Source organism: Micromys minutus (genome assembly GCF_963924665.1).
Source record: "Micromys minutus genome assembly, chromosome: 18".
Lineage (NCBI taxonomy): Eukaryota > Metazoa > Chordata > Mammalia > Rodentia > Muridae > Micromys > Micromys minutus.
The window spans coordinates 1680452-1699355 of record NC_137953.1 but is presented as its reverse complement, the minus strand read 5'-3'; the positions used below and the strand labels follow the sequence as shown (position 1 = coordinate 1699355).

Sequence of the window (18904 nt, the reverse complement as noted above, 5' to 3'; positions counted from 1 at the left end):
GAGGGGATGGGTGCAGAGAGAGTGGGGAGCCAGAGGGGGATGAGGATGGAGGTGAGGGAGGTGGGTGCAGGAAGGTGACCTTGCAGTTGGTAATGTCTGATGTAAGCCAATGGTTCACTCTAGAGAGTGAAAGCAATCCAGCTCCAGGAAATCCTATATTCCTTCTGCCTCTGGCACCTCCCCCCTCTCCCACACACTCACAGATGAACATACACTCACACAGATACATGTGCACTTAAACAAACAGAATCTTGGGGCTGGGCTGACCTCTTGCAGAAGGTCAAATTCAATTCCTAGCACCCGCTTCAGGCAGGCACCAGTGTTCAGAAGGAGAAAGCAGGATTGGATTGGAGGCCAATCTGTGAGTTTCAGGGCTATAAGGTGAGATCCTGCCTTGTGGGGAGAAAAATAGAAATAAACAAATGAATAAAAGGGAGAATAAGGGTGGTGGCAGAACAGCTCCCTGGTAAGGGTTCAGTCCCCAAACACCCTCCTCCAAATAAATAAAATGGATATTTATGGTATAATAAGGTCTCTGTGTGATAAAATTAAAACATACCTGCATACTTCACATAAGGAAAGGAGTTGTGCACATTAACAGAGACAGAGGGACTTTTTATTTGTACCCAGCATTCATGTAGACTCCCAGCCTTATGTGTGTGAGACTCTGGGTCCCCTCCAAAAGGCAGGTGTGGTGACACACATCTTTAGTCCCAGTGCTAAGAAGGCAGAGGCAGGAGGATATCTCTGAGTTTGAGGCCAGCCTGGTCCACATGGTAAATTCCAGGACAGTTGGAGAACATATGAAGATCTTGTCTCAAATTAAAAAAAAAAAAATCATTTTGAAAGTTATAATTTGCAGATTTTGATCTATTTTATTTATCTGTTTTTTTAATTTATATGTCATCAGGCACCAGGGATGTGGTGCCTGCTGTCTTTAGACTTTTCTACCATATTTGCTGAGACAGGGTCTCTTCTTGACCCTGATGGGTGGGCTGATTAGGAAGCCCTGGGATTCGGTCTCCATCCCCCCACCCAGTGCTTCAGGTGCAGCTGCAATGTCTTTTGTTTTCATTTGTTTGTTTTTGTGAAGCGTGATTTCTCTGTGTAGTCCTGGCTGTCCTGGAACTTGCTCTGGGTTCCCGGCTGGCCTCGGGCTGGGAGCTGCATCTACCATTGGTTCCAGAGGGATAGGATCAAAGGCTGCACCACAGTGCACTCTTCTATGTGGGTTCTAAACTCAGGTCCTCATGCTTGCGTGGCCGGCTCTGCTCCTCTAACAAGGCTCCTCCTGTCCAGACTGGCTTGGAACTCAGGGTGGTCGTGCGCCTCACCCTCTGTGTGCGAGTGTGGGCTGGAATTCCAGGCGAGCCACCATGTGCAGCATGCTTTGTTTTTTAAATTGAAAGTTGGACACTCAAAGTCACTAAGAAAATCAGACACGATGGTTCTTGCTTTTAACTCCATTACTTGGAGGCCGAGACAGGAGGATTACCGGTGGATTTAAGGCCAGTCTGGGTTCCATAGAACCTGTTTATTTAAGCGACTGAAAAACAAAAGACAATGTGCCTAAAGATAGGGTTTCTTTGTTTTGTTTTGTTTGTTTTTTCAGCCACTAGAAATGCAGCTTGGAGCTGCATTTATTCAATAACTCTGACCTGGGATTGGTTCCTTCTGAACAGGAGGGGGGTTGGCGTCAAATTTAACAATCTCAAATGGGTAGGAAAGTACACACCTATAATCCCAGTGCTTGGGAAAGAAGAGACAGGAGGATCAGAGTTTAAGGTCATCTTTAGGTTGCCTGGAGTACATTAGACCATGTCTCAACACAAAACAAAACACTACTTCATAGAAATCGATCTTAGGATTCAATCAGTTATTTTATTTATAAGCCAGAGTGGGCTTTTCACAGAGTGAGCATTAGATATTATGTAGGCCTAGTCTCAAATGTTGCTAGGGGTGGTCCAGGGTCAGGTCAGCAAATAACTGCCTGCATCTGACTCCCCTGAGGTCCTGTCAAAAGATGTGGGAATAGCCCAGTGAGAACCTGAAGGTCAAAATGCTATCCATCCAACCCACCTTTCCTTCTTTCTTTTTCCTTCTTTGTTTTTGATTTTGTTTCCTTTTGTTTTGTTTTTCAAGACAAGGCTTCTCTGTGTATCCCGGACTGTTCCGAAACTCTCTTTGTAGATCAGGCTGGTCTTGAACTAAGAGATCCGGCCTGCCTCTGCCCCCAGAGTGCTGGGATTGAAGTCCTGCACCACCACTGCCCCACCTCACTTTTCTTTCTGGATTCAGGAGCTATGTTGTCCAGACTACTCTCTAACTCACTCTGTAGCTGAAAATAACCTTGAGCTGAGTCTGTCTGTACCTCCTGAGATATGCACCCTTGTACCTAGTCAGAGAGCATTCTTACACCATAAAGGCGAATTAACCAACTAGGTCTGTAACTGTCGCTGAGAAGTTCCAGGGCTACAGAGTGAGACCCTGTCTGAAATATACAAGGTGCCCCTGAGGTACAGAAAGGGTGCTCAGCAGGAAAAAGCGCTCTCAGCCAAGTGTGACAACTTGACTCCAACTTCTGGGACCCATCGAGCAGACAAAAGAACTGGCTCCGGTAAATTGACCTCTGACCTCTGCACATCCTGTCCTCTATAAGTAAATACTTCAATGTGAAAAAAATAAGAGCAGGACTTGGTGGTACATGCTGCGTATTCTTAGCACTTGCCAGGCAAAAGTGAGGCCAGCCTAGCCTGATCTACATACTTCCAGACCAGTCAGGGCTAAAAAGTGAGACTCCATCTCAAATAAATAAATAGGTAGGTAGGTAGGTAGGTAGGTAGACAGACAGACAGACAGACAGACAGATAGACAGACAGATAGATAGATAGATAGAAACCAAAAACAAATAAACCATTTGAAGTTGGGCTAGCCTGGACTACATACGTAAGTAAACGCCTGTGCTGGGCAGGCAATGTGCTTACTGTCACTAGACTATAGATGCTGTAGCTACCTTGATGCCTGGAAGTACGTGCAGCCACTGAGCAGGGAGAGGTATAGGCAGTCTCTGTTTCTACTTAAGTGGGTCTGAGGTCAAAGGCAGAGACCTCTCTGACCCACCAGCAGAAGGACAAAGGAGAGGAGGGACGTTAGGATCTTTATCTAGCTTAGTGTCCTCTGGAGTGGGCAGGCACAACCAGCTGTGTTGGAACAAATCTCCCTATAATCTCTTTTCTTCTTTCTCCTCTTTCTCCTCCTTCTCCTACTGTCAGGCCTCAGGAAGAGGTGCCAATGCTAAGCTGGGTGGGCATGGTGGGGCCCACCTGCAATCCCAGCACTCAGGAAGCCCCAGAGAGGCAGAGGCAGAGGGAGAGGCAGGTGGGGCTCTGTGAGTTTGATGCCAACCAGACCTACACTGTTTTAGGACAAGCCAGAGATATATAACAGAGACCCTGCCTCAAAGCAAAAACAGAGGAAATGGAAGCCTGAGAAACCAGAGTTCAAGGTCTTTCCAGCACCACAACGATTTAGAGTCCAATCTAGAGTACGGGAGAGTCTTTCTCAAAAACAAAAAAAATGAAACAAAACCCTCCAGAACCCCCAAATCCCAAGCTGAAGGGGCGTCTTCCAGCTCACTCCTACTCTTCTCCTTGGCGTTGACAGAAGGCTTGTGTGTTAGAAGGCGGCCCAGTGTCAGGAGGCAGAGCAGGGATGGGGGCCACAAAGGCAGTATTATATTCCAAGGCAGCCAGAGAATGGTGGATATTATCTCCTTCTGTCTTCTGACTTGGAAGACTGAGCCCTAGAAGGCAGGAGCAACTTGTCCAAGGTCACTGTAAATAGTTGTCAGAGCCAGGGCTGGAGCTTGGGATCCCTAGTCGGAGCCAGGATTCTCAGCTGAGTGCAGAGTCCTCCTTAGAAGAGCCAGGATCCTCAGTGGAGTGCAGAGTTGTTAGCTTATCCCGGAGTCCTTGCAGATGTGGAAGCTCAGAGGCAGGAGTCCTAAGAGCCCAGGCCGGTGTAGATGGAGCACCCAGCCAGGGATAATCATTTCCCTATGCAAGGAAGCCCGGAAGAATAATAGAGGAACGGCAGGGAGGGCTGAAGGGACCCAGAGTGACAGTCATATTGACAGCAAGCTGGAATAGAATAGTCATAGAAAAGGGGGGATGTATCTTCTTTTCTTCTTAGCCCAGGCTGGACCCCATGAGTTTTCAAATCATGGGTAAAGATGAAACTTACTTTAAGTAGGGTAAGGATATAATGTTTTGGAGGTGCGGGCTAGGGTTGTAGGGTTGGCAGAGTACTTAACTCATACATGGGAAGCCCTGGGTTCCATTCCCAGGCCTTTGTCAAACCAGATGAGGTGAGTACCTACAGTGTCACAACTCAGGAGGTAAAAGCTGGAGATCGGAAGGTCTAGAGTGGTTCTCAAACTCCCTAATACGGTGCCACTTTAGTACAGTTCCTCATGTTGTGGTGACCCCCACCATAAAATTATTCTGTTGCTACTTCATAACTATAATTTGCTACTGTTCTGAATCTAATGTAAATATTTACAGACAGGATAACTGATGTTACCACCAAACGGGTCAGGACTCAGTGGGAACCCCTGCTCTGGGTCATCCTATATATCAAGTTTGAGGCCAGCCTGGGTACGAGACCCTGTCCCTCATACCAATGGCTTTTAGGATGTCCCTTCAATGGTCAGCTAAAGTGAGCAGAAGACTCTTCCTGTGGCAGCCTGTTTTCTTGTCTTGCTGGCAGGAATTCTGAGCACAAAGACACTAGACAGTATGCGACACGTCGCCTCCCGAGATCCAAGACTGTTGGAGTGAGGTTGCTTCGATTCGGAGCCCTCGAGCTATTAGCACATAGTGCTGGCTCCTTCACGGGTTTTTTTTTTTTTTTTTGCTTGTTTTTAACATTTTAATTATTTTATGTGTAGGTGTTTTGCCTGAATGTGTATGAGGGTATCAGATATTGGGGTTACAGACAGTTGTGAGCTGCCATATGGATGTTGGGAGTTGAACAAGCAGTGCTCCTGGTCACTGAGCCATCTCCAGCCCTAACATCCTGTCCTTGGTTCAGTCCCCAGCACCCATACCAGGCAGCTCACAACTACCTGTAACTCCAGCTCCAGGTGAACTGATCTGAAACACTCCTCTGACAACCCCCCCCCCAAACTGAGATTAAAAAAAAGAAATAAAAAAACCCCAGGTGCCCAAGTCTTGACTCCCAGCACCCACTCATTCCTGGAATTCCCAAACAAAACAAACTGCAAGTGCAGGGCAGTGGGGGTGGGGGTTTGGCTGAGCTGCTCCTAGAGAAGAAACAGAGCAAGGGAGCTCTGAAGTGTAAGTCCCCAAAGGAAAGGGGGCAGAGTGAGTACCAGTCCCAAAGTCAAACTGTTTAACATTCCTGCCCAGACACCTTCTGCACCCTGTCTCCTCTGTACCTTATACCTTCTGCTTATAGTGACATTCCTATCAAAAGCAACAGGTCTGGTAGCACAAGCCTGTCATCCCAGCCACTCAGAGGCAGTCAGTCAGATAGGATCATAAGTTCAAGGTTGACCAGAGCAACATAGTGGAGCTATCTCAAAGGGTAAATTATTTAAGCTATTTTTAAAAAAGATATATATATATACATACATATATACACACACTGTAGCTGTCTTCAGACACACCAGAAGAGGGCATCAGATTCCATTACAGATGGTTGTGAGCCACCATGTGGTTGCTGGGAATTGAACTCAGGACTTTTAGGAAGAGCAGTCAGTGTTCTTAACCGCTGAGCCACCTCTCCAGCCCTTTCAAGCCATTCTTGCTAAACACATTTCTTCTTTTGAGTCAGAGCCTGACTTTGTATTCCTGGCTGGCCTAGAGCTTGCTATGTAGACCAAGCTGGCCTTGACCTAAGAGATCTGCCTGCCTCTACTTCCAGTGCTGGGAATAAAGGGGTAGAAGACACTACACCCACCACAAAGAAGGGCTGGGAATGTGGCCTAGTGGCAGAGTCCTGGACTAGAGCACTTGAGGTCTCAGGCTTTATACCTAGTAGCTGGTGTGTGTGTGTGTGTGTGTGTGTGTGTGAATACCAGCAAGGTGTGGCCACTCATTCCTGGGATTCCAGTGCTTCAAGTTACAGGCTGACTCAAGGCCCGCCTAGGTACATAGTGAGACCCTCACCAACAACACCCTAACCTCTCCCCTGATGCTTCCCACGTCCCACCGAGCCCTCTTACTCTGTTAGATCACTGCCATTTGACTATCTGAGTGGCCTCTATCCATCTAGGATTCCTCCGCTCCCGGACCTGCTTCTGCTGTTCCCCATCACTGGTCAGAACCTTTGCTCTCCAAGCATGCACATTCCTCTGAAATGTTTGCCCCATTTAGTTAGTTTGCCCATCAACATGACAGTGGAGGGGAAGAGGGAGGGGGGAGAGGGGGAGGTGGACAGCAGAGGGGGTGTGTGACCAAAAACCTTATAATTTAGATTTAATTTACCTTTTTTTTTTTTAAAGAAAGATTTTAAGTGTAAGTGTGTGCGGGGGGGGGGGGGGGGGGGAGAGCATGCATGTTCAGTCCAGGTGCCTGCTGAGGCCAGAAGAGGAAGATGAGGTGGATGGAGTTATGGGTGCTTGTCTGCCTGCTGTGGGTACTGGGAATGAGTCACAGAGCAGAAAACTGAGCTGCTGAGTGTGGTGTTTACCTTTAACCCCAGCACTCTAACAACAGAACCATACCAAAAGCCCAAACAAACACAACCAAAACAACCCACTATTTATTTACTTTAGACAGGACCTTACCATCATAGCCCTGGCTGGCCTGGTGCTTGCTCTAGAGACCAGGCTGGCCTCAAATTTAGAGATCTCCTTGCCTCTGCCACCTGAGTGCTGGATTAAAGGCGTGAGCCACCCACCTGGCTCAATTTACTTTTTTATTCAGCAATGGTGGAAACTGAAATTCCTCCCAGTCTGCTTCTCAGTCTCTTTCTTCTTTCTTCCCTCCTTCCGAATCCCTTCATTCCAGGGTTTCTTTGTATAACGCTGGCCGTCCTAGAACTCCCTCAGCGGACCAGCCTGGCCTTGAACTCAGAGATTAGTCTGCCTCCCAAGTGCTGAGATTAGAATTGTTTTGTTTTCTGGTGACTCTCAGGATTTCCAGGTGTGGGTTTCATCCCCGAGCTGCCATGTGCTGAGTAGGTTACAGGACGCTCCTCTGGGCCTGGAACCCAGGAGTTGACAAAGCTGGGCAACCAGGCGGTCAACTGAGCTACAGCCCCATACTCCTTCTCTTCAGTGTGTGAGGGTTCATTGAGAGGAGCGTGGGCACCACACCAGCGGTTACACAACCAAACAAAATGTCTTTCTCACTCCTCAGCAACCAGAACTGCCTAAAACAATCCTCACGGAAGGGTGGGGAGAGGATCTCCTGTAGCCCAAGTTGGCCTTGAACCTGTGAGGCAGAGGGTGTCCTACATCTCCTGGAGAGCTAGGATCAAAGACATGAACTGTTACACAAGGCTATTGTACCTCAAACCTAACTGTCCCTGTAGGGTGGGAAGGAAAGGGAGTTAGTTTCTTTCCTTTAGAGAAGGGTTCTTGTTATGTAGTCCCAAGTAGCCTAGAACTCAATTTGTAGACTAGGCTAGCCTTGAACTCACAGGCCTGCGTGCCTGTCTGTTTTTTTTTTTCTTTTTCCTGTTTGTCTGAAGGCCGGGTGTTCTCAGTACACAGATTGGTCTTCAAACTTGTGAACTTGTCTCTGACTCCTGGTGGCTATGCAACCACATCTGGCTTTAAAATTTTTTTTTTTTTTTTTTGTCTTCAGCCTACGGCCCTTCCATCAGCCTGGAAACGCTGACTTCTCTCAGTGGCTCTGTCTAGTGAACTCTCTCTTCTGTTGCTTCAACCATTTCTTCTCAAGTATTTATTTGTATGGTGTTGGCATTGAACTGAACACAGGCTTTTGTGCGTGCCATACAATTGTTCTATCTCTAAACTACTTTGGAGGCCCTGCTGTGTCAGGTAGTGACTGACCAGGGTAGACGCCAGCACCCAAGGCTACTAAGCCCATGGTCTATATTTACTTGTTAGCTGTAACTTGCTTTTGTTTCTAGTTACTGGTGGGGTATTTCTGCCTGTGCACATCTGTCACCAAGCCTGGGCCATACTGTTCTCTCATGGTCCCCAGTGTGTAGTCTGCTTGCTGCCACTTGTCTTCCTTGGATGGCTTCTTAGTGGCTGCTCCTGCCTTTCATTCCTCCAAGGTGGGAGCCATCTTACGCTTTGCTGCCCAAACTATCCCCAAATTACTAGGTATGTGGGGAGGAGGGCGTTTTGAGTGCTTTCCCACAGTACATCTGAGCTATTTCCCTCTTGCAGGGACTCTAGCTTGTCTGGCTCTAGTGTTTGAGGACTCAAGTTTGTTGTCCACTTACCCTGATTAAGGCTGTTTCTAGAAGACACTGGACTAGGTCCTCACTGGCCTTATGTCCTTCCTAATCACTCAGCCAATTTAAGTGCACATCTTTTTTTTTTTTTTTTCTCTGTGTGGCTCTGGCTATCTCTGAACTGTAAACCTGTCTGGCTTCAAATTAAAAAAAAAAAAAAAAAAAAAAATATATATATATATATATATTTTTTTTTAGTCAGGGTCTATGGTAGCCCTGCCTGGTCTGGAACTCACAACAAACTCAAGAGCTCTGCTTGCCTCTACTTCCTGAGTGCAGGAATAAGTTATACACCACCACACCTGGCTAGTATACATTGTATTTTGTCCCCATCTTTCAATCTGGTTTTCTCTGTCCATGTATTCTAGGCAATCTCTGCTCCTAGAGACAGGCCCTCTGCAATCTAGTTTGTGTTCTTAAACTGCTTTTTGTCCCGAGCTTAGGGAGTTCCTGGAACACCTTCAGTTTTCAGGATTTTAAGGCCACGAAGCAGAATCTGTTCTATAACCTGGACCCCTCAGCAACATTATCAGTGAATGCAAATCTCATCTCCAGGGAACCTCAGAAAGAGGCCTGCACCCCAACCCAGTTCTGCGGAGAAACATCTACAAATGTTTATTGTGGATAACCCACCCCCCTCCAGGGATTCCTCGGCCAGGGTTTGAACTGCCCACTCTGGCACTTAATTGTCTATTGTCTTCCTGTTGGGTCTAGTGCTGCCTGTCGACACTTTTTGCCCTCATGTCCAGCCGTAGACTCAGATGATGGGCACTTGGTTACTAGGTCTTTGCCACAGCTGTTCTCAAGCTGAAGAAAAACTCAAGAGGTCTCCTAATGGGTGTTAAAGATGCAGTTTTCTGGTTCAGTGTGTAGTGGGACTCAGGAATCTGCATTTTAACACCCTGGATTGGTCTGCATTCCTGGGAGGACTGTCCCACTTAGGGAGGATTATTTCCTGCAGTAATTAACTACTGCACACAGCTGAGGAAGATCACAAAAATACCCTTTTGTTTCTGGGCACCTCGATTGACAGGTGTAACCTACTGACAGGCTACTTGCCACAGGTGCATGGCTCCCCACGTGGTCCTACTGTTGGGGCCATCCCAGACTCAAGACCCTCCAATCCCCACCTCCCTGCAGCTGTGGCCCTCCTTCCCACCCTTGTGCTTTCCCTTCCTCCTAGACCCTGCCCCCTCCCACAACCCTTCCCCCAGAATATTTTATTGTTCCTGGCTAAGTTTTCCCTGCGGGATGGGGGTAGGGGAACAACTGGCTAGACGGACAGGATGCTCTCCATTCATCCCCTCCTACTGAATGGGCAGTTTTTCCACCTGAGAAAGCCCTGTGTTTTCTACCAGAGAAATGGGCAGAGGCCTCTCTCTGGAACTAGGAGGGAGATGTCACTCCCAGGAAGAGACCCCGTCTTTTGTAAACATCCCAAAGCAGGCTCAACCTGCAGTTCCTTTGTTGGGGCAGAGGGAGTGGAACAGCAGCGATAAGGCAAGGAAAGCTTGCAAAGAACAAGGAAGGCCCACCCTTCTCCCTTCGGCCTCCAAGCACCCCATACTTAAAAGGGAAAAGAAAGCACCCGAAGGATTTAAGATAGTAATTCCCAGCTTTCAAATACGAAGCAATTTTAACCAATCCATTTTTTTAATTCTTAAATTCTTGACATTACAGAACTAAACTGAAATTTATTAACATTCCACTCTTACATTTTTATCGACAAACAGAAAATAAAATCCATGAGCCAAAAAACCCAAATGAAACTAAAAACAGGGAAAAGCTTATAAAACTAAATATGGATCCCAGCATTAACAGCTGAACAGAGAATGTGATTTTTCTTTAAATTCTTAGCAGATGATAAAGTGTAGAAACTGAACACTTACAAATTATTTAAAACCTGGAATCACTGACCAGAAATTACACAGTTGGATCATGGGAAAACAGCAGAAGGGGTTACGAGCGAACCTACACTGTTCTAGCTGCACCCCATGCCCTTCTCAGAGGAAAGCCTGGCATTGATTAGATACTGGGCCAGGCTAATACTGGCAGCCGAGCCAGTGATAGTGACCTGCCTTCCAGAAGAGCCTTCCACTGGGTTGGCAATTTTGATCTGGGCCCCGGACATCTGGCGGATCTCATTGATGTTGGCGCCTTGGCGCCCGATTATGCAGCCGATTAAGTTATTTGGAATGGTGAGTTCATGGGTGGTTTGAGTAGATGCATCCAAACTTGCCCAATAGCCTTTCACCTCTGGAGAGCTGGAGTCAATTCCGGCGAATCCCGTCCCGCCGTGCATCATGGCAAAGTGAGACTGTTGTCTTGCCACCTGGTTCAGCTTGGCCAGATCCAACGGAGAAATGGTGTGTTGTCCTTGAATCGAGTAGGCGTCTAGAGGTGGTCCCTCCAGGTCGTGGGTGGCGTGGGGGTAGCCCGCCGCGTCGCTGCAGCGATCTTGGCCGCCCGCGCAGATGACTGGCGAGCTGGCCGGCATGGGCTGGTACGGGATGGTCATGACTCTCCCTTGCGGAGACTGGGAGAGCGTCTCCAGCATGACCAGGCAGATCTGCTTAACACACTCGGTGACCGACTGCGGCACGCCAGCGATAGTGATAGCCCGCTCGGTCGAGTTGGGCAGCATATCCCCGGCCACCTGGACCTGGGCCCCGGTGCTCTCGCGAATCTCCTTGATCTTGCAGCCGCCCTTGCCGATCAGCGAGCCACACTGGGTGGCGGGCACCACCAGCCGAAGGGTGACCGGGGGCCTGCTGGCCGCCGTACTGTTGGTCATGGAGCTGTTGATATCTTCTTCCAGCTTGTCGATGATCATGGCGAAGGCCTTAAAGATGGCATTGGTGGGCCCAGTCAGCGTGATGATTCTCTCCGGGCAGTTCCCCTCCGAGATGTTGATCCGCGCGCCGCTCTCCTCGCGGATCCTCTTCACCGACTCCCCTTTCTTCCCGATGATGCTGCCTACTTCCTTTCCGTGCATCAGCAGCCGAATGGTGAGAGTCACGTTGAGTCCGCTTTCAGTCACACCGGCGTCCATGGCGAGCGGCGGGCGGCGTTCGGGAGTTGGGCTCGTTACGTGGTCAAGTCCTGGGCGGCTGGCGGGGGAGGGGAGGAGTAGGCCCGAACTGCCGGCGCGAGGCGAGCGGGGGCCGCGGGAGCGGGCGGGCGCGGGCGGGAGGCCGCGGCGACGTCGTCGGACGAGCGGCAGCGGCGGCGGGGACGAGCGGGGCCGGGAGCGGCGGACGGGCGGGTGGGCGAGGGCGCGGCGGTGGCGACTCCGGCGGCAGCCTCGGCGGTCTGGGCGGGGCGGGAAGCCCGCTTTCAACCCCGCGTACCCTCTGACCCCGGAAGTGCTTTCCGCGCAGGACCCCTAGGAGAAAAAAAAAAAAAAGAGGACCGGCTTTTTTTAGGTCACAAGACTGCGCCAGCGCGCGCGATACTTGAGAAAAATAACCCTGCGGCCCCGCGAGAGGGGAGAAAATACACAACGTAGGCAAACCTGAGAATCTGGCAGAGGTGGAGAGGGAGCACGTGTTTTTTTAACCCTAGAGGCACCGGCAGGACACTGGGGGAAACTTTTTTTTTTTTTGTGACGGAGGCAGATAATTTTGTCGCTCCGCCGGAGAGTTGGGCCGCGGAGCGATACAGGAAGCCGGGGAGGCCACAGCAGGCGGTAGCTAGGTCGCCGCGGGTTTAAAAACGTGCGCGTGAGGTGGTCCGGGCGCATGCGCGGGAGCAAGGGGGGGCGGGAGAGGCCCGCGGTGGCTTCCGGGGGGGAGGGGCGGCGAGGCGCGGCCCGGAGGCCGTGCACGCGCTCGGGTAGGCACGTGGGGCCCCTTCGTCCCCGTCGTCCGGGCGCCTCGTACCAGCCCCCACCTTGGCCTCGGTCCGGCGGCTGCGTCCGCTACGCAGAAAGACTCGAGAGTCAGCCACCCCGCCTAGTGCCGCTCGGGCTTGTGGCGTTTTGGGGACGTGTTAGGAGCCCCCGGGCCGCTGGAAGAATGGCGTCCATTTACATAATGCTTTGTTTGCATTTTGTTGGCTTCCGTTCGTGAAGCCCCCAAGAAGCCCCACCTCCCGGCCTTGGGTTTCAGTTTCGCGCGACAGTTTCTGTAGACATCGGAGGAGCAGTGCGCACTGACGGGAAGCCCGCATGGCCCCGCAGGTCCGCGCTGGCTCGCGGGCCGCCTAGGCCACGCTCTCTGGAGGCGGCCAACCCTCGGCGCGGCCGCCATCTTGGGAGGTCTTCCTGACCGAGATCCCTCCCGCCAGAAAATGGCCATCGAAACGCCGGGGAGCGGGTTGTGATTTCTTGGCCTGCTCCTTGTGCAGCCGCCACAGTTATCCTAGTGGAGGTGGCGTGAACGTGCTCTAATACTTCACAGAAAGAGCTAACGTGGCGCTCCTCCGCTCTCCAACCCCCCCTCCGCCCTAAGCGGGGAGGGCTGGCCGCCATGTTTCCCAACAAAATGGCGACACACGTGTAGCCATCGAGAAATTGGGGTGGGTCTGAAAGCTCTAGAACGTGCATTTTATCATTCTCAGACTTCCCCCTAGGATGAAACGGCAAGTTACTTGAAAGGTTCTTTTTAGCAGAGAGTTAATGTTCTTTATTTCCCTTGTTGGGCATGAGACTAATTAGCAGGCCTAACAGGGATTCTTTTAAAATTGACTGATTGCAGGCAGATGCGCCTGTGTGTGTATGTAGTATCTTACAAATACCCAAACATCTAGAAATCCGTTTGCCTAGACGTTGTACAGGTTGTGTAAGGGATTAAAGATTGCTACGGCCAAGAAGTCATAGAATAGCTGTGTCTCACTATTGAACTGTCCAGTGACCCGCAAGCTCACAATTATGTTCACTTTTATAGTCAAGAGGAATACATTGTGGATGTGCCACACCAGATTCTATTCTAAATGTTTTATTATATGCAATATGATTTTTTAAATTGAAAATTCCCTGAAGTAAAGTGGGTATTTCTCCTTTTTTCCCCCCAACAGAGCAAGACAAACCCAAAGAGATGACGTGTCTAACCCAAGGTTACACAGAATGGAATCTATATCGTCCGATTTCCTTACTGGTGAGCATCTTTTGCAGATTTTTATTTAAATAAGAGCTTTTGGAATTTGATTTTTCGGATACGGTTATCAGACATAAGATCTCCCCCTTGTTAGCTAAACTGTCTACCCCTGAGACACATTCATATGTCTCTCATTGCAAAGTCACTATGTAGCCCAGCTTGTAATGAACTCTGTATCCTCCTGTCTCAGCTTCTCAAATATTGGAATTACAGGCATGTGCCACCACCGGCAGGATTTTAGAATTTAAATGTTGAAGACATGGTAGGAAGCACCTTTAATTCCAGCAATGAGGAAACAGAAACAGGTGGGTTTCTTGAGAGTTTGAGGCCAGTTACGGTTACACAGTGAGACTCTGTTTCTAAATAAATAAACAAGTAATCAAGAAGATGAGCTTGTCATTTCTAAAGAGCCACTCAGAAAACCCATTGCTTCTATTTGTATGCCAGTGTCTTCCAGTTATTCCTGGTGTTAGTGACATTTGTTGAGATTTAAATATTATTACCAAGTGTTTGGATGAGGACAGGAAGTGGAAATGATTCAGTCTTACCCAAAGGTTCAAGTGTCTGTTAATTTGGCCTCATCTGTGGCCATCTCCCTCCACCTGGCTCCGGGGGAGTGAGCATTTTTCTCTGCGACTGGCTTTCCTCAGTTACTCATGTGATGGGTTCTGGATTCTCCATCCCAGTCCTTTAAGCAGATAAAATAAGCTATTTTACCTAGCTCCAGTTCTCTGTTTCTCTGCCAATATTGACAGAGCTTGGAGGAGTATTAGATAAATAATAATCTGTGGACTCTTCAATGTAATGTAGGTAGTGGGCAACGCAACAAATGTACTGGTGTGACTGTGTGGGTGTCAGGGAGAGAAGAACTTTTTGATGGACATTACATTTAGATATGTGTCACACTTTTCAAGTTAACATTATCTTAACTCTGTAAACAGCTTTAATAGGAAGACAGTTGCAACAACGACAGTACCAGCAGGCAGAGCTCAGTGAGTGAGTGCCCGGCACTGTTCTGAGCTTTGTCAGGGCTTCTTACATTTTATAAAGGGAAATATTGTAAGAAATTTAACTGACTTATACATGTGTACACACACAGACATATAACAAAATTATCATAAAAGAGAATTGCTACTTGAAATATACTCTAGAAATTTCTGCCCATTTCTTTATATTCAAAGAAAACAGGAGGGCTGGAGAGATGGCTCAGTGATTAAGAGCACAGACTGCTTGCTGTTCTTCCAGAGGTCCTGAGTCCAAATCCCAGCTGCCACATGGTGGCTCCCAACCATCTGTAATGAGATCTGATGCCCTCTTCTGGTGTGTCTGAAGACTGCTACAGTGTACTTATATATAATAAATCTTAAATAAAAAAGGAGCCATTATAAACAATTAAATGCCCATATGTGGGTGATGACAGAGTACATATTTAATCTTTTCAGAGATAAAAGACTTGAGTATAGACCATTTGAGTTCAGAAGCTCTATTTGTTTTTAAAATACATTTAATGTATATGAGTACAGTTATCCCAGCACTCTGGAGGCAGTGGCAGAGCCAAGTGGATCTCTTAGTTTGAGGCTAGTCTGGTTTACATAGTGAATTTCAGGCCAGCCATGGCTTCTGTCTCAAAAGGACAAAGGAAACAAGCAAACAAAAACAAACAAAATCAGGTAACAAAAAGATGATATTAGATATAATCAGGGAGTGTCTTGATTTAGAAAATTCTGGCTTGATTAATTTACCAATTTTAAAGCTATTGTCTTGGGCTTGAGACATGGCTTAGCAGTTAAGAGCACTTCTTCTAAAGTACCTGCGTTTGATTCTTAGAACTCACCTGATGGCTTACAACTATCTGTTAACTTCAGTTCTAGGACATTGGGTGCTTTCATCTGGCCTTGGAAGGAATCAGGTATGTAAGTGACACACAGACATACATCCAAACGAAAACACACATACACACGCAAAAAAACTAAAGACCACATATGATATACAGTTAAAAATTTTCATCCAAGTCTACATATTTAAAGTATTTTTTTGCCTGAAATATTTTTTAAGTTATTTTAAATTTTTTTTATGTGAATGTTTTTGCCTACATGTGTGTAGGTGTGCCCTGCATGTGAAGTGCCTGACAAGGCCAGCAGAGGATGTAGAATCCCTGGAACTAGAGTTATAGATGCCTGTGAACTGCTGTGCTCACAGGTACTGGGAACTGAACCTGAGTCCTTTGGCAATAGTCGCCAGGACTCACGTGATGAGCCATCTCTGCAGCCCCTGATTTTCTCTTCCCTGAACACCTCTAGGGCTTGGTGTTCTTCTCAGGGAAGCTTCCCCTTTCCCAGGTCTCCCAACATTCTGCTTCCTTTTTCCTTCTACCAGAATACTGTTCTTTCCCTGTTAGAGGCCCATATTTTGCTGCAAAGTTGTACAGTGATCCATCGGTTTTAACATATGCCCTGCAGGTTACAGGAGCCTTGGGTGATCCTATGATTCAGCAAGGAGGGCTCTGGTATTTAGAGTCCGAGGATCAGTCTCATCTCTGGGATTCATTAGTTGTGAGCCTTATATGATCCATCTCTCTGGACATCAGTATTCCCAAATATAAAACAAAAGGCCAAATAATCTCCAAGTTTTTTTCTAATTTTATTTTGGGTGTGATATTGTTTGCCTCAACAATGAACAAATTCTTTCCTCCCTTAGGCCCACACCCCACGTTCTGAGGAGCAGCCCTTGAAGCTACTGAGATGGCGGAACAGTGGAGTAGATGGTCTATTATAACTCACCTGTGATTCTTCTCAAATTCACCTGACCACAGGTTGGTTCAGGGGCTTAACTAGCTGGGCAGGGGAATCAGGCCTAAAGTTTGTAAGGTGAGCAGCAGGGTTTAGGTTTTATGTTTTTAAATACACTTTCAGAAGAGTCATCTGTGGGTGAGCAAAGACTGCTGAAGGTCAGTTTGTCAGGATGTGAGGTAAGTCTCTTTATTCCTGTTCCATTTTTTGGTTTACGCCTGTGGCTGTAACTTTTGACAGTAGAAACATGTTAGCCTGAACTCAGAGGACCTCCCAGCTAATCTGTTTTTTGTTCTCAGAACAGCTATTTGAATTACCTTAGACCTTTGAGTTTAGAGACTCTTGGGTTAAGAGACTCTTCTCCCTTCTTGTCCTTAAACGTTTGCTTCTCTGGGTTTGAGAAGGAATGGCAATGACTCCTCACTCAATCCCTGAGAGGAGGAAGCAGAGTGAGCAGGGATCACAGCTCCTCTATCCGACCCATCAAGTATAGTGCAGCTATTTAAATCTGCTAACATGCAGTGTTCTGCTTATTTTAAAAACACAGTTTTAATTTTTCCACCCTTCAGTTTTATCCACATTTTCCTTTGTTATTGTTATTTTCTTCTATTGTTCTGAGGTAAGATCTCTATGTAGTTCTGTCTGGCTTATAATTGCAGTACTCATACCTTTGTCTCTTAAGTGCTAGAATCTCACTAAACTGGCTCCCTATTTATTTCTTAGTTATTTTTGAGATGGACAGGGTCTCGTTATTTCGTTCTGGCTGGTCTGAAACTTGCTATGTAGACCAGACTGATCCTGAACTCAGAGATCCATCTGCTTTTGCCTCCAGAAGCCTGTGTTAGTATGTCACACTCAACTTTTATTTGCTTGAACATTTGTTTGTAGCTGAGCAGTGATGGTACCCACTTTTAATCCCAGTGCTTGGAAGGCAGAGGCAGGTGGATCTCTGAGTTTGAGGCTAGCCTGGTCTACAGAGTGAGTTCCGGGACCACCAGGGTTACAAAGAGAAACCCTGTCTTAACCACTCCCCTTCTTCCCCAAAAACTTCCACATTTATTTGTATATGTATGTGTGTGTGTGTGTGTGTGTGTGTGTGTGTGTGTGTGTGTGAATGTGAATGTATGCTCACATGTGTTCCAGTGTTTGTAGAGGTCAGAGCAGGGTGTTAGATCTCCTGGAGCTACAGAACCACTTCAGATTGGTTTTGGGATGTTTTAAAAAAGTCAGCTGGCTGTGGAGGTATATACCTTTAATCCCAGCACTCAGGAAACAGGGGCAGGCAGGTTTCTGAGTTTGAGTCTAGCCTGGTCTACAAAGTGAGTTCCAGGATAGCCAGAGCTATAGAGAGAATCCCTGTTTCAGAAGACCAAAATGGAAAAAAACGAGGGGGAGGAACTGCTATTTTTTTTTATGCATTTGGATATTTTGCTTGCATGTATGTCTGTGTCCTACATATATGTCTGGTGTCTGGAGGGTAGAAGGCACTGGGTCACCTGGAACCACAGTTCTAGAAGGTCGTGAACTGCTCTATGAATGTTGGGAATCCAGAGCAGTCAGTGCTTCTCAGCTCTCTGTCTCTCTTAACAAGTGGAAGGGTTTTTTTCCTGTCAGCTGGAAATAAGAGTTCTATGCCAATAATTTCAATAATAGCCTAAATTCATTTGGTTTATCAGGAAGAATGTTAGAGAAGTCATGGATGAGGACTGGGATGGAGATGTATACCTGTATTTTCAGGACATGGGAGACTGACGCAGAAGGATCATGAATTTGAGGCTAGTCTGAGGTATAATGTGAAGCCCTGTCTTAGAAAAATAAGGGGAAAAATCACAAAATATTTTAACTTAAAATTTATTATATTTGGTCAGTATATAATTGCCGATTGTTTGATGTGCCTTTAACACTGGGATGTAAGAAAGAATGAAGCCAAGTGATAGTGACACACCCCTGTAATCTAATGGGAAGCTGAAGTGAGGATTCCTGTGAGATCTTTTCTCAAACCACCTACTACCTATTCTATTTCTGTCCCCCCACTCCCCTAAAAGATATTTTTCTCTTTGCTTTTTTTTTTTTAATGCATGAGTACACTGTAGCTGTCTTTAGACACATCAGATCCATTACAGAGGGTTGTTAGCCACTGTGTGGTTGCTGGGAATTGAACTCAAGACCTTTGAAAGAGGTCTTAACTGCTGAGCCATCTCTCCAGCCCCCTGATTTCCAAATTATTAATGTTCCAGAGAAGGAGACAGACAAGTGACCCAGGGCAGCATGTTAAGTTTTAGGCTATAAAATAGCAGAGGGTGTAGCGGGAATACAGAGAAGAGCCTGCTTCAGCTTTGGAAGGACTCTGAGAAGGTTAAGGATAGCTGTTGGTGCTCCACAGCAAAGTGGGTAGTGGGGAGAGTGACACTGGGTAACGGAGGGAGGGAGGGAGCAGTCATTCCAGAGTCATGGCCATCTCAGGAAGGGATGGAGGAAGTTTGTACTGTCAATCTGTGTTATTTTTTTATTGTTTCAGAAGTATGGGCTATTTATTTATTTATTTGAAGCCAGGCAAAGACC

General features: G+C 47.3%; 1 protein-coding gene and 1 long non-coding RNA gene across 9 annotated transcripts in view; one reads left to right on the top strand and one right to left on the bottom strand.

Annotated features, from left to right (window-relative positions):
• Positions 1–10097: 10097 nt before the first annotated feature.
• PCBP1 (poly(rC) binding protein 1) lies at positions 10098–12048 on the bottom strand. The gene is made up of 2 exons (XM_080931811.1): positions 11972–12048; positions 10098–11842 (listed from the first exon to the last, which is right to left on the bottom strand). The coding sequence occupies exon 2, from the start codon at positions 11507–11509 to the stop codon at positions 10439–10441; it is 1071 nt and encodes a 356-aa protein (XP_080787937.1). The 5' UTR covers positions 11510–11842; positions 11972–12048; the 3' UTR covers positions 10098–10438.
• LOC308432094 overlaps positions 11842–18904 on the top strand; it is a 31168-nt gene continuing 24105 nt past the window's right edge. For 2 of the 8 annotated variants that reach the window (XR_013975398.1, XR_013975399.1), the window contains exons 1-5: positions 12239–12291; positions 13474–13553; positions 15419–15462; positions 16251–16365; positions 16466–16521. This is a non-coding gene — a long non-coding RNA (uncharacterized lncRNA). The other 6 variants (XR_013975396.1, XR_013975397.1, XR_013975395.1 and 3 more) reach the window with 5 other exon arrangements.

What these genes read in the sequence shown, in the direction of transcription:
- PCBP1 (XM_080931811.1), bottom strand. Translation starts at nt 11,509, where the DNA reads ATGGACGCCGGTGTGACTGAAAGCGGACTCAACGTGACTCTCACCATT.